Here is a 23397-nt window from a genome sequence, read left to right as displayed (position 1 = left end):
AATTATAATTATTATGTATTATATTAAAAAGTATTTCTATGTGTTGGTGTTTCAATAAATAAAGTTACCAAATAATTTATTTTATTTTATATTTGACTAACTTGACTTTTTTTTACTCCGACTGTATTATGATCTAATAGGCGTGTTTGTTGTTACACTTAATACTATTCAAGTTCTGCTTCACTGCATTTTGCGCAGGAATTTTATATGGGGGATGTCATAAATAATGTCATGTCTTTGGTATCACCACAGCATATATTTTCGATGATAAATTTTGTTTTCAATGAGTACGTAAAAGTTAGGAATGGTAGGTCAGTCACCTGAGGTAGTTCTGAAGCGTTGCGGTTTAGTCACCCTGCAACAACGACGTATGTATTTGGACGTGGTATATGTGACGAAACTAATAAAAGGCGACATTGATTGCCCTGAATTTTCCAGAAAAAATTTAATTTATAGTTCCAGTTTTTAATCCGAGAAAAACCTAACGTTTGCCCCCCCCCCTTCCAATTAAAACTATGTTTTATACAGTCCGGAGTGCCGCATCATAAATAATTGTAATTTATATAGTAATTTTGATTTTTGTTTTGATACACTTCCTAAGTTGAAATATTATATTTTTAATTAATATTTTGTAGATATTACCCTGTATTTATACCTCTCTGGGGTGTCACATATAATAAATAAATAAATAAATTTGTTAAAGTGTTTGTCAAGCATAAGCAGTTGATATTTGTCTCATCCGGTGGTAAATTATGTAACATGATGAAACAGTTGACAGCACAAGTTATCATTGATTTGATTCTTTATTACACTATTTAATTATTGTTTGATAATTATTTTATTTAATAATTATCAAAAATTAATGAGGACGATGATTTTATAATCCTAAATAGTAAGTATAGCAACATAGCAATTCTTTTCATTATCTGATATTAACTATTTGTTACTTTAACTGCGTTAAACATTTATTTCTAACAGGCAGATCAAATTAGAAGTGATAAACGTAAGTACAATTTAAAAAAAAAAATATATATATATATATAATAATTTAATTATTTCAATATAATTTTAAAGCTACTTACTAATTATACAAAGCTGTGTATGAAAGTACAAATCATTGTATAGGTTCTTCATAAAAAGATTATTTTTTAATTTATTTAACTCAAAACCAATAAATATTGTTATTATCAAAAATTTGAAATGTGCTATAATACGTAATATCAACATTAATTATTATTTTACATTATTTTTAATAAACAGTAATTTAATTTCTACTAACATATTACACCATACACAAGTTCACAAAGAAGAACTAATATAGGAAATACAAATAATTAATTCCATATCAACCAATAATCATTTAATTTTTTCTTCTTAATTGGAAGTAAGTATAATTAAGAGAATTAAATTTCACTACTTATATAAATGTGCATTGTTCCTACATTTAGTTTCAGAAATAAATAATAACTTGTCAAATTGTATTTACTACAAATTTGAGTGATTAATTAATTTTCTATTTTTAAAAAACATTGATTAAAAATAAATTAATTTACAAAGATCCACTCCAAAAAAAAATTATATATATGTACATCAATAATACAATAATAAAAATGTTATTGGTATAACTTTTGGTCAAAAATTAAAATTAAAAATAGTACAAAACGATTTTCTCTAATGAGACAATAATAATATGTAATAATTCTAGTTATGCAAAAAAAAAATTACATTAATGGATGTATAAAATGATTATTTATTCAACTTTAAAGTTGACAAATTGTTTAATAAATCTTGAATTTCAGTACTAACTCGTTCTTCGGTGTCTGAAATCTTTAATCGAGATTGGAACGCATTAAGGAGTTCAGCTTCGTCTGAGCTGCCTTGCTGTTTATCAAAATATGCAAGCAACATGTCAATTACTTGTAGTACAGTCTCTTTGATACATGAGCAAGCATCATCGTTCTTATACTGTGTCAATAATCGTAGCTTGGACTGGGCTAAGTGTAAAGGACTTCGACCATGAGCATCACAGCTACTAACATCAGTTCCTAATTGTAAAACAAAATAAATATTAGTTAATAAAATTGTATCTTTAAGGTATTCACATTTCTGGAAAATAACTCAACTTACCACCCTTCAAAAGCAATGTCACTACTTCCATGTGATGTGTACAAGCAGCCAAATGTAAGGGATTATTTCCAAGCGAGTCTTTGATATTTGGATTGGCACCATATTTTAATAACAACCTTAAATTAAATATAATGTTTTACATACAACAATCAACTATTCTCAAACTTTATCGAAAGTTCATAAGCCACTATAATTTATCATTTATTATATTTCCAAAGGATCAATTATACATACCTTACAGCTTCGGTGTAACCTTTACATGCAGCCAAATGTAAAGGTGTGCGTTTTCTGCTGTCCCAGCAATTTGGATTAACACCTGCCTTCAACATTTGTTCTAAAAGTTCTGTGTTATTTAAGGATGCTGCACGACAGAGTCTGTGACTATCTGAAATAATTTTAGAACGTTCAATTACATATTTACGTTTTACTGAGCAAATAAAATGATTTTCAATCGCTACCTCTGAAGTTAAGGACTTTTTGTCTATGTTTGATGTATCCACGACACGCATGCACGCGGCATGGACCCACATTGCTTTTCGATTGAGATGAACTACTTTGTCTATCCATTTCCAGCAACATTTCTGTATACTCTTGTATGGGAGTTAAACACTAGACAAAATTAAGTGAGCAATATTAGAAATAGTTAAAAAACCGATTGCCAAAAAGCTTACAGATTGAAATCTGTCCAATGGTCCTGGGAGTGCGGGATTGGCCAATTCGAACAGACATTTGAGCTTGCGGCCCGGAATTTCCTCAAACACGGGTTTTGCAAACACAACAGGGTCGGTGCTAATGTTTAAGCGCATAGCCATGGGTGACTTATCATTAGTTCTCGTTCTACCTGCTGGTACCAAGGCATATTCCGCTGACGATACCAGTTTCTTGCTAAGTTGAGGCTGAGCACATTCATCATTGTCTGTACTGCTTTCTACTCCCGAATCGTTGGACGTCATGGTTAGAACTGTCACGAAAATAATTACAAATTTAGTAAGTACAGACTGAAATCGTTATTTATTTTCGGTTACATTATTCTCTCTCCCGAAACTTGGTATTATTAATACAGTTATTTACGTTGTTATGCTATTCTGTTGATGTTATCAGTACACTCGTTAATGATTATCACTATCTTTGTTGTTGTAAATAAGAAATCGCGGTCGCACAGCTGATCAAATAAACTATTAACACTCAAAACTGAGAGCAGAGCTTGTATAGAGACTATTTTGTTGTTAACACCATAATATTATTATCATGGTTGATGTTTAAAACTTCACTCTTCAAATTAATTACTGCCAGCAGTTAGCTATGCCCATTGTCTTGTAATTTTATTTTCAATTTTAAAAAAAACTCAAGTCTTAACAAGGCTGTGAGTACGCTTATAGGCTATGAGGACAACAAACAGCCCAAACGTATATTTTTTAGGTTTCTTGGTTATCGTTGATAGCACTGACAAGTATAGAAACCTCTTCTGTTGTCTGGTTGCTAAAAAAATTACAGTTCTCTTTATAATGAGTCTTAAGAATAAAGTAGCTATGCAATAAGTAATCGTTAACCAATGTGTTTATTGTCAATTTTGATACATGATAGTTAAAGCTGTGGTAAAAATATTACTACTATGATTTTCTTAATCTTAATATCGTACAAAAGAAGTGACATTCATTCTTACTTATAAACAGGAGAGTATTTTTGGGGGTGGCTGAGGGGGCTCCAGCCCTCACCCGAAATTTTTTTTAGTCTGTCTATGGGCCTATATGATAAGAATTGTAAACTTTTAATATTCAAGTCAAGTAATTGTCAAGTTTTTATTATGAGTTAGTACCTCAGCCCCCTCCCAAAAAAAATATCTAAATACGTCCCTGCTTATAAATCTTACCCTTTGTATCCTTGTCCTTTAATCATTAAAATTAGGATTTTAAAACTTTACAAAGAAAAACTTATTTTCCTTTCTGTTATAAATGAATTAATGCACTTGGGCCATATATTTCTGCTATTTTACAAAATTCAACTAATTATTGTTACCTATTGAACCCATCAAAACATTTCTATTATCTTACTAAAATTTTTAAATAATTTCAATAGTTTGTGCTTTAATTATACAATTTTTAAAAGAGTAATATTTTAATAGAACCTTTAATCCAATAATATGTATTTATATTTAAGAAATCAATTCTAATTAAAAAAATATATATATATCTTACGCCAATCTATTGTTGTAAACTTTTAACTATTATTAAAATAGTAATTTGGTAAATTGTTTAAAAATAAACACGTAATAAATATGAACATGAAATTGTATATAATTTTAAATATGCTGATTAATTAATTGTCGAATAGCTGGTATCCAAGTGTTACATTGCCTCGTATGATCAACCATCAATGCCATTTGTAATCTATTTGCTTCCGCAAAATTTCCACTTTCAATTGCTAAAAAAAAGATTTGATTAAAACCATACAAAATTTATTATAGAATGTCTGATTACCTTTAACTAAAGCTACTGTTTTTTGTTGTACTACATCTGTAAACTGACTATCATTCCAACTGGACTCCAATCTGGAGAGCCGCTTACTAATATCTACCTTTTTAGGCTAAAAACATAGGTTAAATATAAAATTAAAAAAAAAAACAATAAAGAGTTGAGATTAATTACTTCTGTTAAAGATGATTTTTGAATAGATTCATTTAATGACGTTATTACATATGGTAACCTTTGTTCCACAGAAATGTCACTAGTTTGCAGTGAAGTTTCAGTTGGATTTAAAACATTACTGGCAGAGCAGTTATTTGCATTTAATAGTACTTGATTAGGTTCATCATTATGCCCAGATTCTTGAGAATTCCCAATCACTCGAGCTGGTATCCGATCAAATATTTTTGGGCGATTTTTTTGCTGAGCACTCACTGAATCTTCAAATGAATACGATGGTGGATCATTCCAGCCAGGCGTGTATGCTGAAATAAAACAATTCATTGATATTGGTTGTATTAAAATTAGTGGATGAACATTTTGACTTACGTTTAAAACCTTCAGACATTTTAATAAAAAGAACGATTAGCTTCTTTTTTATTAAAACAAATTTATTTTATTTGAAAAATGGGTAAAATAACTGTTTTTAATATGAAATTTGTTTGACCTATATTGACGGTCGGTAACTCGTAAGAAATATTTCTTAAAAAGGTAATTTAGATTTTAGGTACCAATCAATATAAAATTAATATTTGGCATTTTTTAAATAATTTGATTATATTATAATTGATAACAGAAAAAATATTATCATACATATAATCATAGAAATATACAACTTCAGTTTTGCCATGAAGTTTGGCCGCCATATGCACGGTGAGTGCTTACATTATGTTATCAATATTTCATTGTGATATTGCAGTAGTATAGTGCATCTTATAGTTTAAGACCTTATCCTAAGCCTACCTAAGTGTTTAAGAATATACAGATAAGCGGTGCTATACACAAAAACGGCGACCGATTACATGCGGGATCCCGCTGGCAACAGAGGTACCCTCATCATAATGTACCTTCCGCCCTTTCATAAATTATAACGAAGGTACCTCCGTTGCCAGCGGGATGCCACATGAAATCGGTCGCCGTTTTTGTGTATAACACCGCTTATCTGTTAGGGAATGTTTCAAAATTGTTTTGTTTAAGCTAAAGAACCTAGGAAAGCAACAATATATAATTTTCTTGTATTGACTTCTTATGTTCATAATTCATAATTTGCATTATACAAGTACTTAAAGTTTTAATTTTTAAGCAATAAACCATTAAAGGTTTTAGGAAAGTGGTAACGCAATAGCTCGTCACCAATAATAAAAAATAATAATACTCGCTCAAGTTAGTGTACACCTTATCGATATTATGCCAGATGCCTATATGAGTTTGTTAATTGCTATAGTATATACACACAATAACATTTATATCCATAGATATATATAATAAACTAGATTGCTAACTGTACATGCCACCAATAGAGAAGATTGAGGCAGCCACTTTCCGCCATTTCGGTGGGAATTAGAACCTTATCACGCGAGAATAATATATGTTTATAACAATTACATATATATATATATAATATTGATATAATTATATATACAGATGTATATTATATGCATTGATAACACACATAAATCCCACCAGAATGGCGGACCGTCAGTTTCAATTCTTATCGCTAGTTAGCTAGCAATCTAGTTTATTATATATATCTGTGTTTATATCATATATACTTATCATTCGAATGATATCATATCATATACCGAGTGGCCATTGTGAAAACAAGTAATTCAATAAGCAAAGTTTTTCTTCAAAATGTTTAAACAAAAGTCATCCTTAGGGGTTAACACGTATCACAATTAAAAAATCTAGGCTAGTTTTGCAAGAATTCAAAATTTTTCCAGTGGTTCAAGTTCGACTGAACGATTATTGGATGAAAAAAAATTGAAATGGGTAATGCTGACACTAAATTGGTGTTCAGAAAAGCTGTTGTGCAATTGACGTCGAAAACCCAAGTAAATAGCTATTATGAGAACTTATTTGCTTACACAATTACAATTGTTTGGTTGTTTTAGACTATAAGTGCAGAGGATGATGACTTTTGGAAGCAGTTTTGGTCGGAGAATGTGACTAATGTGCAAGATGTCTTCACTTTAGTACCAGCTGCTGAAATTCGGCTACTTAGGGAAGACATGCCAGCTAATCTTGCAACATTATGTTACAAGGCAGTAGAAAAGTTTGTAAAGGCTGTGGAGAATAGCTGCCGTACCCAGCAAGATCAAAATACAGGTATAGAATAAAAATAGTTCTTATACATTTATGTATTTTTAGTACGTGATTGGTACTAACCTATAGGCCATAAGTTTTTTGATAACTTGTTAATATTATCTTGCATTCATGATGTCAACAGTTTTGAATTGCTCTCGGCTGTTAACACGAGTTCTTCCTTATATTTTTGAAGATCCAGATTGGGAAAATATATTTTGGTCGAGCCTGCCAGCCGGTAAAGGAGATCCTCCTATACCATTAGCCCATTCTCTTTGCAGTGCTATTTGTGTAATTAATTTTTAGTTTGTTCAGTTAATTATTTATTTTAAAAACCTATTAATTATTATATTTTTAGGATTTATTATTTTGTCCAGATTTTACAGTTACTCCTGTTCGTAAAAATTGCCCAGTAAGTAGACATAATGTTGTTTATTTTTTTTTATTTTTAAAATAAATTTACTACTCTCTTTAGGACAAAGCAGAAGATTTACAAGTTGTTGATAGCTGTGAATACATTTGGGAAAAAGGTGTTGGTTTTGCCCAGTCACCTGTCAAAAATGCTGCATTTGAATCAAATCGAACTGAACTTCTTCGTTTGTTATTAACATGCTTCAGTCAGGCTATATATTCCCCCCAACAAAGTAATTTACTATTTAAAAATAAATTTTTTTAAGATTTTACATAGTAGTTTCAGTGTAATCTCATAAAAATAATTATTTATATTAGTTTTTTTTTGTATTATATGTATAATCTAACTAGCATTTATATTTGTAGATGGTAACAGATGGGTTCAATATGTTACTTCAGCTTCTAACCGTCACGCATTGCCTATGCTTACATCGCTCTTAAATACAGTTTGTGGATATGACCCGATTGGCATGGGACTTCCATACAACCATCTTCTGTTTGCTGACACAACTGAACCACTAGTTGATGTTTGTTTACAAATTCTCATTGTTGCTTTAGATTCTGACGTACAGCAGGTAATTAGTTTGAACTGAAAAATCAAAATTCTTACTAATTTGTTCATACGTATATTACTTGCTTATAATATACAGAGCGATGAAGCATCCATCGATAATTTATTCATCAATTATTTATCGCGTGTTCATCGAGATGAAGATTTTGCATTCATTTTGAATGGATTCACAAGACTGTTGACGAATCCCTTACGACAAACATACCTTCCAAATTCTACAAAGAAAGTGCAGTTTCATCAAGAGTTATTAATATTTTTTTGGAAAATATGCGAGTTTAACAAAGTAAGTAGATTTTAGCTTTAATACAATGATGTGAAGGTGTTGTTTATTTTAGTAATATTTATATAAAATGTTATTATTTTAATTCTTTATCTTGCAGAAATTTTTATATTTTGTATTGAAAAGCAGTGACGTTCTTGATGTGTTAGTTCCAATTTTATATCATTTAAATGATTCTAGAGCTGATCAATGTAAGTAACTATTTTCTCATATTGACTATCTATCATCATCATCATGTAAGCTTAACAGGCCTTGATGGCCCAATGCTGCTATCATGAGATGATGGTTTCTAAACGAATTCACTGTCCAGGACGGGTCGTCAGTCTATCGCTGGAGATGGCATGGCGGCTCCTTTTTACTAGACAATTTCTTGTCCGGCAAACAGAGCGCCTGTGACAGTGTCGAACCGGCAACAGTGAGCGACAAACACACTGACGCTTTACCCACTCAGCCACCTCAAGTATTGACTAGTTATATGATTCTATATTTTTTTTTAACATAAACTTTAGCTCGAATTGGTCTCATGCATATTGGAGTGTTTATATTGTTGCTATTGAGTGGAGAACGGAACTTTGGAGTACGTCTAAATAAACCATACACGTCAACGATACCAATGGATATCCCAGTTTTCAGTGGTACACACGCAGATCTACTCATTGTTGTATTTCATAAAATCATAACTACCGGTCACAATAGAATGCAACCTCTTTTTGATTGCTTATTGACTATTTTAGTAAACGGTTTGTACATATATTGGTTTGTTTAAAAAATAGTTTTTGTAAAATCCAAACTTAAAATTTGTAACTAATATCATTTTTTTAGTATCTCCTTATTTGAAGACGCTGTCGATGGTTTCAAGTACTAAACTTCTACACTTAGTGGAAGCGTTTACAACCCCTTGGTTTTTGTTCTCGTCTCCATCTGCTAATCACTTGGTGTTTTTTTTGTTGGAAATATTCAATAATATCATTCAATATCAATTTGACGGTTTGTGAAATCCCCGAAAAATGTCTTGGTAATATTATCTTATTTTCTCAAGTATTTCAGGTAATTCAAATTTGGTTTACACAATTATACGCAAAAGACAAGTGTTTCATAGCTTAGCTAATCTACCTTCAGATTATAACACAATCGCTAAGTCGGTAACAAAAAAATCAAAACGAAGTTTAGAGGTCATAAGTCCAGTCAATCTTATGGTTACTGAAATGCCTAGTATGGAAGGCTCTACTCCAGCGTTGCCGGCTGAGCCAGGAACTCTTAATGCTACCTTACCTGATACTCCTGGTAAAACTAAAACAATTGAATGCTTATCGTAAAGATAAATAACAAATATTAACACTATCAATAATTATTAAATAACAATGTATCTTGACTGCTTTTACTAACCGGGTGTAATGTGTCTGTGATGTCAGGGGTAATGAAAATTACTGAACGTGAAAGTGCTCATCCCGGCAATGTAACTTTACCCGCTGAATTAGTTACGTCTAATGGCATAACTAAAGAATTTGTGAGTCAACCTTCTAACCAAGAAGACTGTTCCCCCAAGACACCTTCGCCTAAGGTTTTACTTTTATTTTTTTATAATATTAATGAACTTGTATAATATGTTACTAATGTTAATGGATGTTACAAACCCCTTTTGTAGCATTTAAATTATTTGTATTTAAGCAATTGTATTATATTATAATTGTAAAACAAAACATTTTTTACTACAACATTCTCTCATGTTTAGAAAACAAATACAAATTATTTATTGATTAATCTTAAATATTTGTTACATAGTAAATGTATAATAAGTACAAATAATTTTATCTGGTCTACTATAATTAAAAAAACAATGCATAATGCTTACATATATGCTTGGGTTTTGATGAATATCCAGTTTTAAATGTATCTACTGCATGCTACTTCAATTCTACGCGAAGAGGGAAATGTTAAATACATACACAGTGATCAGTTTGAAAAGATCCATTCATTTTCACAGAAAATGATTGCAATTTTTTAGATACAATTTTACATTAGGAGTAATTCGCTGATCATTTTGAATGGTCACTAACCAGTTTTATGTAATAGTTATTTTAGACTTACTTAAGTTTAAAAGTTAAGACAGGAGGAAGAGATTAAAGTATTATTTTTATCTACGACATTACTTTACTGTATATTTAGCTTTAAACCAAATATTTAATGTTGGTTATTAACCTGTCAAAATACTCATAGTTGATAACATGTATTTAAGTTTCAAAAATCAAAAGTTCATTACACTGAATGATACCAAAAGGTAAATATTTAGATATTTTATAATATTGTAAAATAAGAAAAATGTTGGTTTAAGTAAATAACTACAAGATTGCAATTATTTTACAAGAAAATGAGTGGATTACCTAAAGTTAACTATTCTGTATTTTGATTGTAACCTTTTTTTTATTTTAAATGATCTATAAAAGTTTGCTTCAATAAAGTATAACAAACTATAATATACACTATAATTAATTCATTGTGGTAACTGTTTACATGTAAAATAGAAATGAGCATTACATTTTAATGGTGGCTTGTTACTCATAATAGATAATTATAATTTCATAAAAACATAACATAACTGTTTATTAACGTTTTGTTAATCAAGGATGATTCCGAATGGACACCAACCGCTGAATGGGTACGATCATGGAAAGAAAAGCTACCATTGCAAACAATAATGAGATTGCTGCAAGTGCTTGTACCTCAAGTAGAAAAAATATGTATTGATAAGTAAGTCACGCCATTCACATATCCCAAACAATATTTTAATTAAAATGTCATATCTGATTGTTGTAGAGGTCTGACAGACGAAAGTGAAATATTAAAATTTTTGCAACATGGAACTTTAGTAGGACTTTTACCTGTACCCCATCCGATCCTAATTCGAAAGTATCAGTCCAATCCTGGGACGACTGCTTGGTTTCGAACATACATGTGGGCAGTGTTATTTTTAAGGTAATGTGACTAACGAAAAGCCACCATTATATTGTAATTTTTACATGAATCATTTTTTTTTTTTATAGAAATGTTGATCCTCCTATTTGGTTTGATACTGAAGTGAAATTGTTTGAAATACAACGCGTGTAAACAAGTCACAATTTTTTTGATTATGATAATGTTAGTTTGTAACAATGGAAGTTTATATTTATTTTTGTGTGGATGTTTACTGTTCTTTTTTTTAACTAGCTCAAGTTTTAGCTTCATATAATGAATAAAATTAAATTAAAAACACTAATTTGAATGGACTTTGTTTTTAAACCATTACACAATTAATTTAAACGGCCGTTGTGTCTTGATTAAAAATGTTCTAAAATAAAAAGAAACAAAGATTGTTCAATGTTATTTTTGAGCGTTTAATTTTAGGTCTCTTAACAATTTCGGAAGCAAACAAATGGAAATTTTTGTTATAATAAATAAATATGCATTTAATAAAATATATACTTTATAACATAGTTACATGTCATTAAATTGGAATAATTTACTTTACATTAATGAGTCTTAACTATTTTTATGTATAATCATACAAATGACAATAACAACACTCTTCATTTGTCTAATTTATTATAGCCACACATATTAAATTATTAAGTTCGATTAGTACAAAAATTAATTTATTTTTCCTCTTTTTTATCTTTTAATATAGAGTTCATATTTATTAATCAATATTTTAAAATATGTAAATTGTTATTTATAAAGTTTTTTTTATGTAAATAAATATATAACTACATATAATTATGAATATTACTAATTTTGAAAACTACAATATTTTGTTTACATATATATTATAAGAGTTATGAAGGAACATAACTCGTATTTTTTACATCACCTCTTTTTATGGCGAAGGAGTAGCCGAATATATTAAGGCGGCGGTGCTGGCGCACATCGCTGCAGGTTCGAATTTGGCCACGAGCGGTCTAGCTCACTTACCATGGCAACCTATTTAAGAGAACAGTCTGCCTAGCTTCTTTAAGCATGGCAGAAATGTCATACACCACCTGGTAACCGACCTAGGTCCAAATAGAACCTACTCCCAGCCAAATATGGGCTATAAGCTAAATAAATAAGCTCTCTTCGTCATAACCCTTACTCAAATTAATAAAAGTTAATTAATAAATACTTGGTAAATAAGTAAATAAATGTAGATGAATCAATATTTTTGCTATCATTTTAATTTGTTATTAAATCATAGCAGAGTAAGGAAAAATCTAGAAGCGAGTAATAAACATAAAACAAAACAGCGTTTAAATTTGGAACCATAAAATATTATAATTGTTCATTTTATAAAATATCATTACAAATTAAAATAATAACAAAGGTATGGGAAAACAAAATTTGGATACAAGTATAACAATCAAGTGATTGGTACACAATAGTTTTTTGGTTTTGTTACACAATAGTTTGTGCGTTCTTTTTTTTTAGGAAGAAAAAAAAAATATATATAATATATATATACTATATTGTGCGCTATTATAATATTAAATCATCATCATTTTTTTTTGTACTCGCTATTTAAATAAATAAATTTAACACAATGTAAATATAATAGGTAATAATAATAACAAAAACAGATCTAAAGTGATGTATCTTGTTCAGAGCTTTCATAAAAAAAAACTTAAATTATAATTATGAACTTAAGAAAAATAAAAAATTAAACAAATTAGAGAGCTTTTTGGTGAAAATTCAGATCATTTGTCATAAGACTGTTAAGTTTAACATTTTACTTTTAGCTAATATAAGAATATTGTTGGCCATTGTTGATGACGAGTCTCTGACACAATGACTTAGCATGCATCATTACATTACTTAAAATATTATTACATCTATTGCATAATAACAAATAGTAGTATTTTTTTTTTTTACACAATGATAATTTTGTTAACTCCGCTCACCAACACAATATTGAGAGATTCAAAAAATTATAACCATAATAATAATATATATATATGTTATATACTAATCTAAGTATTTTTTGTTCAACGTTATTCTATTTTGCGTTTTTACATGAGAATTAGAAAACAAAAATGACGTACAAATAAAAAAAAATGTCCTACATTAATAATAGACTATACAAAAAATATTTGGTTGTTCAGGGGAGGGGGCAGATTGGGTCATTTTGGTATTACGATTTATACAACAGCAAAAATAAAAAGTATCCTAAAAAATAACATTTTGATAAATAATTACAAAAATTAAAATTTGTATACTCATAAGTTTAAATTGATGAATAAAATATTCTACTGTATGTATATGGCTGCCGTTTCTTTTTTAAATATAACATCGCTTGGTTAAGACTGTTTTCTTGGATATAACATGTAATAATAATCAGTACGGGGTGAATCGGTTGTAGCCACTTCTGTACATTGGCTAGAAAAAAAAGTTAAATAAACAATTAACTGGTAGTTTAAAATAAAAATATTCAATTTATTTAAACGATACCTGAATGAATTATTAGTGAAATATAAACTATTTACAGAGACAATAAAATATCAAATTGCCATTGATATTTTATTGAAATCATAAAATATATCAACATGTAATAAGAACTGATAGTCCGTTATACAATAGTAAAACGTACATAAGATAAAGGCATAAGGTTTTCGTTACACATATAAAAACATAAAAAAATTTTAACTGCTTTTTTTTAGGCCGTCGTTCAAGTACAAAATGTGTCATTTTTAATAACAATAGTTTAAAACAATAATAGGTGACATGAATTAAATATTGTTATACTAACCCCATATCCAGTAACCGGACCGATACCGTGGCTAGCTAAGTATGAATCTGCAGTAGTGTATTCACGCCCAGTATATCTGTTATAATAAAAAATAGAAAAACATTGAAATATGAGTATTTTGATATGTTACGTGAGTTTTGAGAATAAAAAGAAAAACACACTAGTTCTATCATGAGGGAAAAAATTAAAATTAAAAAATTAAAAATTGTTAGAAAAATAACGTCAATCTTTTGAAATAAAAATGGGTAGAAATTATATATTTGTTTAAAAACCATAATAATAATAATCGAGAAATATGTGTTCTTTAATATACTTGAGGCATTCTTTTATGAAATAATTATAATAATAGGTACAAATTAAATTCACGCAACACGAAAAAAAGTGAATGCAGCGATTACTGAACCAAAAAGGCAAACATTAAACAATAAACGATAACTAATAGATGTCTAAAGAAATTAAAACAATAAGCTACAAAGCGAAATAAACAAACGAATAAACAAAAATAATAGAAGCTTATCACTACAATACAATAAAAACTTATAATTTTCGCATGCACATATATATTTTATTAATAACACTACAAGTAAATATTACTATGATCAATTAAACCGTGAACGCCAACAACAAATTACATATAATTATATAATTTATTACACCACGGGGGACGGGGGGTTGTTTAAATTTATGATACACTTTTTTTGCATTTCAAGTATAGAATCCTAGTGGAACCGCGTGCAAAGGGTAGGCATTTGTGGACTCGATATTTGTGAAGTTAGTTATTCGTTTGATTTTTAAATAACAATTTACAGTGGCGCCGATTGAGGGATTTGGGAGTATTTCAGTGGCGACATAAATACAGAAGGAAGTATTATTGTTATTGAATCCTTTCATAAATATAACGTATGAAAGTTAAAAAAAAAATGGACTATGGCGGCTAAATCTGTTTACGAAAAAATCAACGTTATCTGGGGCGATCTGATTATTTTTTTAATTAATTGCAATACGACAATTTAACGTTTAAATGATCATGGTAACATATTGACTTGTCGGACCCCCAATTGCTTCTTAAAAAAAAAATTATAAAAAAGAAAAAAAAAAATGTTAAACTTAGACGAGGCGTGATCGTCGGTCTCACCCAGCTGGCAATGCCGTGTACGTAGCAGCGGCCGGATTGGCCATCGGATTGTTGGCGGCCGCGGCCGCTGCGTTGTACGCTCTGGCCGCGGCGGCCGTGTACGTGGCGGCCGCTACATAGGACGCCTGTTGCGCCTGTGCCACCGCTGCGGCCGACGACAGAGCTGGAGTCCCTTGGGCTGCGGCTGCGGCCTTAAGCAGGGGCGACGCGGCTGCAGCTGCGGCAGCTACCTGTTTTCGGAACGATTAGTAAAAAAAAAAAAACATCAAAGTTACATTAGGAAAAAAAATGCAAGGCACAAACATGTGGGCGCGTTATATTGTACCGAAATCAAACAAGCATTATTTAATATTATTATTAAATGATTAAATCGAGTAGAAAAAATAATACATATATATATATAGATGTTGATTAAAGAATTATATACGTATTAATATAGTAATACCATTATTATTGTTTTTTTTTGTAATTTGTGCAAGTTATTTTATTGGATATACAATAAAAATTAATATAAACATGACATTTAACTTTTCTTTTTGTTTTGTTAATATAATATGCACCCTTGAATCGTATAAAACAAATTACTGTAGGCGTTATTCAGACACGTGTTCTGATTGATATAATTTAAACGAACACATTACGTTGAATTTTTTATATATCAACACCATAGAAGAATACTTTCGCGACATTTCCCGGTCGATTGATAGGCGAAAGACGCAATCTAAAATTTAATGATGGTTTTTTTGTTTGTAACCGAAATCATTATTTGTCCTAGTTCGATTAGGAAGATGATTTAACGCAGTCCTAAAAAACTGTATTAATGTAAACTTGTGTAAATATATTTTAAACGGAATGATATTTTTGAAAATCACCAGGTGTTATCTGGGATATTCGCATTAGCTATCATCAGAAAATAGAAGGCCCACAGTGGAACCATGGTCCCATAAAACATTTTTTTAAATTATATTTTGTCATGCATAGGTTAGCTGTATGTTTAGCTAATAGGTGATAGGTGTGAATATATGTGGCATATCGCCTAAATATAATGAAATCAAGTACCATTAAAACAGAAATAGAAATAATAGAGGCAAATTTCTAGCAATACGAAAAGTAAGAGAAATCATTATCATTATTAATATTATTATTGGTATCGTTAATAACTATTACAATTACGATAAATATTCAGTTGCCAAAAGTAAAAAAAAAACTACTTAGTATGAATTATATTTTATAGATTATAATACCTATTACCACCCGATTCAATTAAATTATGTAAATAAAAAAAACAGTATGAAACGCTACAAGCATAACTTTCTGTCTACGTTATTATAGTATAAATATAATATCATATCCCTATTATAAAACAGCCAATACACAACAATACGTTTGTGTATAATATGTATAATACATTAGGGATGAGACTGAAAAAATACCGAATCTGGAAACTAAAAAGTGCACATCACTATTATTAGTTTTTCGTGATTATGCTCAAATGTAATAAGTTGACAACAAATTAATATGGATGTTTTGGTTAAATTTTTAACAGTTTTATAAATTATGTCTTTTAAACTTTTTCATTTATCTTTCGTGTTTTTCAAATGATTCTGTTATACAGAAAAAAAAAATGTTTTTATAAGGACAGTTGTAGTCTCATCCCTCTATATGGATACATACATGTATAATAGATTATAGAAAAAGAAACATCCAACAGGCAACCCAAATTACCAAAAACAGTTATAAATCGTAATTAATGTACGACGCACATCATATACATATTATACACGTGCTTGTGGTGTACACATGTAAGTTTTATGTTAAATAATAATAATAATAGTAATAATAATAAAAAAATCAAATAAATAACTAAAAACAAAGATCAACCAATTTGTTAACGCATCAAATACTATTTAACCTGTAGTTCTTTGTATGTAAAAATATATATAAATATAGTTAGCGCGTGAGTTGTGCTCATACGTCAAATAAGTAAATTATTTTATGTTCGTCACATGCAAAATTATTTATTCGACTTTCGTCCAAAGTTTTTTTTTGTTTAAGGCTGCATTTCACTATAATATTATAAAATATAACTCTTCACAAACAAATCCGCCACCGTAAATAAACAAAACGCTAAAATTAATTATGTTGCACAGTCTTATTGTTATTACCAATCATAACGTAAAAAAAAAAAAAAATTCTAACTTAGAAATGTTTAAATACTCAACTGTGGCCAATTATTGCCAACCGCTGGTAGTGACACATTTTCACATTAATCGTGTTGTTTGAAATATTTAACGATCGATATGAATAATCATTTTTCACCCTTTCATTCTAGACACTAACAATATATCAGTAAATAATATTATGTTTAACCATTATAATAAGAGTTTAAACATGTTATTTTTGTCATCTTAGGTACAAATATAATAAAAAGTCGTCCCTTTATTAGTTTTGGTCCACCGATTCAAATAACACACAAACACAAAATTGTTAAATCATAATAGAAGTTCTAAAATCGGTAAACTGTACATCGGGTTTTGAATATTTTACTTTTTTTTAACCAAATTGACGCAAAATATTATAATCTAAAGAAACAAATACAAATTCAGTTTTTCACACGCATTAAAAAAAAAAAAGAAATTCATACAAAAATAAACTGAAAATAACTATAATATTAAGTACCTAGAGACTTTTTTTCCACAGAATTTATTTGATAGAGTAGGTATTGTTTCCCTTTTATAAATTATAATTTTAATTATAAATTCCTGTATAAAACCAACAATAATAACATAATATATAAAAACTATGTATCTACATCATATATCGTAAATTTTCATGTAATCAGGAGAGAAAAACATCCGTGAAATTATGAAGACCCCGCATTCGAGTATAATTTTTATTGTAATAATAAAGATTAAAAAACATAATTGTTTTTTATACAATTTCTAAAACAAAAATCACAGGATTCAAAGACTGTGCAAAACAAAACAAAAACGTGTTAATAAAATAGATTAGCGCTCTACATATTATACTATTATGTATGTAACAGATTAGTAAGTATGTAATCAAATGTGGAGAAAATTCCGAACAGTCAGAATTTGTTGTTAATACTGCATTAATATTATAGGTATGTACAAACATTAATTTATAACCGCATATAAATACAAAACAAATTTGCCAATACACCGATCTCTCAGTGCACATCTACAATGTAAAATAATATATAAATATACGTTATAAGCGGTGATGTCAAGAATAAAGGCCGGTCATGCCATTCGCGTCATGTTTTTGTTTTTGGTTTATATATTTTTTTTTTAGGTACAAAAAGACTCACGTTATAGCTCCCTTTCGGACTTTCGTAATCCGTTACACACATAAGAGGTTTTTTTTTTAACGAATTTTGAGAATGACGACTTGGTGGATAGCGTTGATCGAATATTAATATAATAATACAAGTAGGAACGTAAGAGGTCGAGTCGAAAACGTGTTAACAAAACATTTCAAATAAGTATGATAAGAAACAAGAAGGATGATGGGAAAAAGAATTAATCATTTGTGATTATACTATATGAATCGTCATTTACCTCATTGACTGCTCCTGCCTGAAAAATAAATACCAACACCAGTTCAACTAATTCTCATTTATCGGCACACCTTTTATCTAGTTTTCTATTTTATAATTGGCTGTTATGGTTTAAAAAATATAAAACCCTTTTTTTGTAGAGTAAAGCTATCAAATAAAAACAAAAAAATAAAACGACGGGAGTAGCACAATAAAATATAAATGATAAATTTTAAAAATCATGGTAAAAAAATAGGGCAATTGCCCAGATTGTCGAAGAACTTAATTTTTTTTTTTAATTTAACACATAAGGTGTTCGCTCTTAAAACATGTATAGCGTAATAGGTATGAATAACATATTACCGGTTGAAAAGAAAAATATATTATAAGTAATTAAAAAATTAATAAAATTACCTGTAACCTGTAGTTACTGTCTGCAGCTTGAGCTGCCAGGAATGGATCATAGTAAACTCCGCTGAAACACATTTTACTGATGGTCAAAATGAAAAGCCGTAAGTATGAAGTTACAGTTTTTCTCAGATTTTCAACAATGTTTTGGGGTAGTTAAACTTAATAATAATATTAGGTAATAATAAAATCTAATGGACAGCATAGGTACACCATCCGATAATATACTGTTTTGTGAGTGAAGCACGTTTATTAAAAATTCATACATTATTACTATAGTGTAAGGATAGCGCACGAAATGTCGCCACCGACTGCATTATTAATACTATAATATCATAGTTTGTTGTCACAATACAACAACATAAGGAATTTGTAAAACAGTAGCGTGTCCAGTTATGATTTTAGGATAATTAATAAAAAAATCGTGTTTTATTATACCACTTGCAATATTCAATAGACATGTATACCATGATATGGTGAGTTTTGTCCTCGTCAGTTGTTAAATTGGGAGAACGATTTGTAAATAGTACTACCGTCAATAATACCCAATACTTTTCCAAGCGCTTCATTAAAATTAAATAAGAAATGTGATGCCCTTACCCTTACACCTCTCCGCCACAGGTCCGCCCACGCAGTTAGACAAACAATTTTTATGACGTTACGTTAATAAAAAATAATAAATTCAAGAGATTTCTGAAATTTTTTTTTTAAAAACGAGCTATATATACCCTTTGCGGAGAGCTTATAATCATCACGGACGGATGGATCATGTAATTAAAAATAAACGAAATCACTAATGGAAGCCAAGTGACATCCAAACTGGTTTCACGCGATAGAACGGGAATTGAGAATTTATTTCACAAGCTCAAACTGCGTTCTCATTTAGGAAACAGAAACACTATGTTGACGGCCACAAAGAATATTGACCGTATTTTTATGGGGGTCGTCTCCGAAGCGGCTACAACAACGTTGCGCTGGGTAATGTGTTATATCAGCACACGGTGATAACTATCAAGTTCAAAACTAGCAAAACCAGTTGTTTCCAGTGCACGAGACAGAGCGAACGCGCGCATGGTGTACTTACATATTTTTTATGCCGTTGGCCAGGCAGCATAAAACTTTCATTAGGTTATCGAGATAAAAAATGTAAAAAAGAAATGTATTATCACTACAACTCTGCGGACGATGCAAGTAGACTATTACTAAAAATAGGGGGGGGGGAAATAATAAAAGTAGTGCCTTTATTTTGGTAATAATATATACTACAAAGAGACTTCAACAGACTATGCCACAAAACCAATAATCACTGGACATTGACCATCAAGGATACATGTCTATATATTTTATTACGAGGATGCACATTCTCGTGTTTTAGAACGATGCACACGAAGATATGAGTTCTATCGGCCATATAATAGTATTGTTATTATTATGCAGCACACAGCAATACAGAAAACAATTCAAGATAAAAAAAAAATATTTAATTGATTTAATACTACACATCCTAAATAGAAGAGTACTATCAAAAATGTATTGTATTATTTACACGGGTAATTTCTAAAAAGAAAATATATTTGTATGTTTTTATTCACGAAATATAATAGATAAATAGTATTATAGTAAAACCGAATAAATAATTTATTTTTTTTTACTATTCGAAATACGATGAAAATATATTAGTCATACGGGACAAATATAAAACCGTTTATTGATCCTATTCACTGTTGAATAGATATAATCTGAACGAAATTATACTAAAAATGATTTGAACTGGGATAGTTGAGCAATAACGAATGAGGTCGGTGGAGATTGTGTAACAATAATATAATATAATGTTTTGTTAAGAGGTCGCCACACGTTCTATTAATTAGACGTTAGGTTAGAGTTATATACCGTTTAAATAACAACTACTATGTACTTGCACCTAATTAACATGCGTCCTAAAATTACATCTGTGTGACATCCTCTTGTAGATATTTGCTTATTAAGTACTACACATAACATACGTTTGTGAAACTAATATAACGATGATATCAACTCACGGGGCATAGCTACCAGAAGCTGCATTGATAGCCTGCAATTGGTTGGGTGTAACGGCGATACTGGTAGCTGGTAGTCTGGCAGCGTTGAATCCAGGAGCACCAGCAGATGAGAAGCCCCCGTTAGATGCTGCGGCTACTGCCGCCATAGCTGCAGCGTTTCGAACCGCATTCGCTGCTGCTACAGCTCGACCACGTTGTATAGCCGCTCCTCTTAACGCGGCTGCAGCAGCTGAATTGAATGACGAAACACGTTATAAGTTAAACGTTAAAGACAAAAAAAAAAAAAAAAATAGTAATGCTTATTCATAATTATCGTCATGCTCTCTGAAAGTAACCAACTACTCGACTAAACAATTATTAAAGAAAAATTATATTTTTGTTTAACAGACGACTATTTAATGAATGATAATTGTTTTAAATAAAACATCCAGTATTATTTGAGTTAAGTATTTTAGCACAGATTTTGAGAAGAAAATAATTAGTCGGTAATATATTGGTTAACATTTGTGTGGGCGTTTTAACTGTATTCACATTATTTACACGACTTGAGAATGCTCCGTAACCTCCGAGATGGAAGATACGATACTTTCAAAACATTAGCAGACAAGTCAACTCGTATAAATAAGGGAATATCATTAAATCGTAAAGTTCACACACAAATAGTCAATAGTTTTCTGATATAAAATAGTATTACTTTTTAATCATGCTGTTATTTAAAATTATAACTATCAATAATTCATTACAAAATATATTCGGCTAATCGACAAAACTATAGGATTAAAAAATATTAGTGAATGCAAACTAATTTTTAGACAATTTATGATGCACTGATTACTTACCCTCAGGCCACTGAACACAAACTGCAAACCACAACAAGAACAAACCAAAAGTTAGCCAATACTTAATTAATTTACCATACAATATTTACAATATCCTAGTGCAATTATTAAAAGCGCAAGAACTAGAACATAATTTAATAGCGTGTGCTTGAAAAATTCCCAAATAACCAGTAGTTAAAATTGTATAAAATATAATCTTCTCAATAAACGTAGTAATATATGTGTAATTAATCATATATAATACATAATTATAGTGTATATTTTAATTTATCATATTTATAATAATACAAAACACATGCATCAACAAATTATAATTTTTTTGTAAGATTGCTATTTTTTATAGCACAAAACATTGACGTAATATATGTTAACTACAAATTAAGCTTCAAAAACACTATGATTTACATTTTGAAAACATGCACTAGTTTTACAAATAGTTTCTCACCAAGATTTGGCAATACTCCGTTCCTAGAGAGTAATACTATTGAAACCAACCAAAAGACATAACAATGTTTAAACACCATGTAAGAAAAACTCTATGATGATAGTTTTAAAAATGTTGGTTTCAAAAACCGCACTATTTTCTACCTTAGTAAATTAACTAAAAATTAATACTTAAAAAAACCACCTACGTTAAATACCTAATCCATTAAGTTGTTAGTCAACTCATATCATCAAATTTATAATAGTAAAATAGTAATAATAAAAATTGTGTTTTCATTTTTTAACAAATATTATAAATGGCCAAAAGAATATTTTAAAGCAAACAGCAAGTGATGAAAGCTATCAGTGAGTATACTCTGTGTACACAAAAAAGTATAGCGATCTGTCGACGCTCCTAAGTCGAACGAGAAACGGCACTTCAGCCCTTTGTTTATCCAAACTGAAGTGTTGTTTTTCGTTTGCTTTTTGAAGGAACGTCGATGTGTTGTATTTTATGATGTTAAGTGTAATGTATTTAGAACCTAACTTATAAATTTAAATGTATCCTCATTTTATAATTTAAAACAAGTGTACTCACCATTAGGTAATTGTATCGGAGCAGCCACTTTTTTTGTTTGTACTCTAGCCGTCGCATTGTTTACCTATCAGATTAAAAAAAAATAGTTAAAAAGATATACTTTAGAGTTAATAAAAAAAAACAAACAATGTACAGCTTTCATATGTCCAGTCTAATAACTAAATTTAAAATAATTAAGTACAATACACTTAATTTAATGCCTAAGAGTACAACACAATTAATACACAAAGTATGACAATGAAATCGCAACTTTTTGCGTTAACACACAGTAATTGTTTACCACACTGTTGCAATTTCATTACTTACACAGTTTTATTAAACTTAAATAATTTTTTTTTTTAAAACAACCGCTATCGTTATATTACAATAGTGTGTGGTTTAGTCTAACATACTTACTCGCCGTCAACGACATAATACACAACTTGTGCCAGAATCTTGGGGGCAGTTGCATCTGGTTTAAATTGACTGATCAGCAAAGAAATGTCA

At 29.7% G+C, this 23397-nt stretch overlaps 4 protein-coding genes across 17 annotated transcripts in view; 1 reads left to right on the top strand and 3 right to left on the bottom strand.

The window, feature by feature from the left end:
• Positions 1 to 1425: 1425 nt before the first annotated feature.
• LOC126843499 (ankyrin repeat domain-containing protein 54-like) lies at positions 1426 to 3274 on the bottom strand. Its single transcript, XM_050581061.1, has 6 exons — positions 3153 to 3274; positions 2799 to 3088; positions 2586 to 2736; positions 2362 to 2512; positions 2128 to 2243; positions 1426 to 2045 (listed from the first exon to the last, which is right to left on the bottom strand). The coding sequence occupies exons 2-6, from the start codon at positions 3078 to 3080 to the stop codon at positions 1747 to 1749; spliced, it is 999 nt and encodes a 332-aa protein (XP_050437018.1). The 5' UTR covers positions 3081 to 3088; positions 3153 to 3274; the 3' UTR covers positions 1426 to 1746.
• A 994-nt stretch (positions 3275 to 4268) lies between these two features.
• LOC126843500 (steroid receptor RNA activator 1-like) lies at positions 4269 to 5370 on the bottom strand. Its single transcript, XM_050581062.1, has 4 exons — positions 5139 to 5370; positions 4773 to 5074; positions 4605 to 4710; positions 4269 to 4548 (listed from the first exon to the last, which is right to left on the bottom strand). The coding sequence occupies exons 1-4, from the start codon at positions 5155 to 5157 to the stop codon at positions 4427 to 4429; spliced, it is 549 nt and encodes a 182-aa protein (XP_050437019.1). The 5' UTR covers positions 5158 to 5370; the 3' UTR covers positions 4269 to 4426.
• A 907-nt stretch (positions 5371 to 6277) lies between these two features.
• Positions 6278 to 11722, top strand: LOC126842744 (protein HID1). Its single transcript, XM_050579869.1, has 15 exons — positions 6278 to 6643; positions 6704 to 6917; positions 7039 to 7184; positions 7252 to 7305; positions 7369 to 7537; positions 7671 to 7879; positions 7955 to 8158; positions 8256 to 8346; positions 8665 to 8895; positions 8978 to 9142; positions 9203 to 9439; positions 9568 to 9716; positions 10779 to 10903; positions 10970 to 11128; positions 11197 to 11722. Exons 1-15 carry the CDS (start codon positions 6578 to 6580, stop codon positions 11258 to 11260), a joined length of 2283 nt encoding a protein of 760 aa, XP_050435826.1. The 5' UTR covers positions 6278 to 6577; the 3' UTR covers positions 11261 to 11722.
• Positions 11723 to 12413: 691 nt separating this feature from the next.
• Positions 12414 to 23397, bottom strand: part of LOC126843698 (RNA binding protein fox-1 homolog 2-like) — a 29658-nt gene continuing 18674 nt past the window's right edge. For 4 of the 14 annotated variants that reach the window (XM_050581390.1, XM_050581385.1, XM_050581382.1 and 1 more), the window contains 8 exons: positions 22912 to 22975; positions 22336 to 22371; positions 21052 to 21280; positions 19016 to 19091; positions 18624 to 18641; positions 15043 to 15272; positions 13908 to 13983; positions 12414 to 13537 (listed from right to left, as the gene is read on the bottom strand). In XM_050581390.1, the coding sequence (XP_050437347.1) occupies positions 13496 to 13537; positions 13908 to 13983; positions 15043 to 15272; positions 18624 to 18641; positions 19016 to 19091; positions 21052 to 21280; positions 22336 to 22371; positions 22912 to 22975 (771 nt within the window). In that variant the 3' untranslated portion in view covers positions 12414 to 13495. Of the gene's footprint in view, positions 13538 to 13907; positions 13984 to 15042; positions 15273 to 17264; positions 17371 to 18623; positions 18642 to 19015; positions 19092 to 21051; positions 21281 to 21890; positions 21912 to 22335; positions 22372 to 22911; positions 22976 to 23397 lie in introns of those variants that run through there. The other 10 variants (XM_050581383.1, XM_050581376.1, XM_050581384.1 and 7 more) reach the window with 8 other exon arrangements.

Source organism: Adelges cooleyi, unplaced genomic scaffold (assembly GCF_023614345.1).
Source record: "Adelges cooleyi isolate 19-005CV unplaced genomic scaffold, UGA_ACOO_1.1 ACOO_flye_CR_arks_rails_tigmint_CR_PRNA_574, whole genome shotgun sequence".
NCBI classification, from domain to species: Eukaryota; Metazoa; Arthropoda; class Insecta; order Hemiptera; family Adelgidae; genus Adelges; species Adelges cooleyi.
This window is presented reverse-complemented; position numbering and strand designations above follow the sequence as displayed.

What these genes read in the sequence shown, in the direction of transcription:
- LOC126843499 (XM_050581061.1), bottom strand. Translation starts at nt 3,080, where the DNA reads ATGACGTCCAACGATTCGGGAGTAGAAAGCAGTACAGACAATGATGAA. An exon ending in CATTGGACAGATTTCAATCT is followed by an intron (nt 2,737 to 2,798) that starts GTAAGCTTTTTG and finishes AATTTTGTCTAG; the next exon opens with TGTTTAACTCCCATACAAGA. An exon ending in AAAAGTCCTTAACTTCAGAG is followed by an intron (nt 2,513 to 2,585) that starts GTAGCGATTGAA and finishes AAATTATTTCAG; the next exon opens with ATAGTCACAGACTCTGTCGT.
- LOC126843500 (XM_050581062.1), bottom strand. An exon ending in AAAAATCATCTTTAACAGAA is followed by an intron (nt 4,711 to 4,772) that starts GTAATTAATCTC and finishes CTATGTTTTTAG; the next exon opens with CCTAAAAAGGTAGATATTAG. An exon ending in AACAGTAGCTTTAGTTAAAG is followed by an intron (nt 4,549 to 4,604) that starts GTAATCAGACAT and finishes TCTTTTTTTTAG; the next exon opens with CAATTGAAAGTGGAAATTTT.
- LOC126842744 (XM_050579869.1), top strand. Translation starts at nt 6,578, where the DNA reads ATGGGTAATGCTGACACTAAATTGGTGTTCAGAAAAGCTGTTGTGCAA. An exon ending in TAGATTCTGACGTACAGCAG is followed by an intron (nt 7,880 to 7,954) that starts GTAATTAGTTTG and finishes TATAATATACAG; the next exon opens with AGCGATGAAGCATCCATCGA. An exon ending in GAAAAAATATGTATTGATAA is followed by an intron (nt 10,904 to 10,969) that starts GTAAGTCACGCC and finishes TGATTGTTGTAG; the next exon opens with AGGTCTGACAGACGAAAGTG.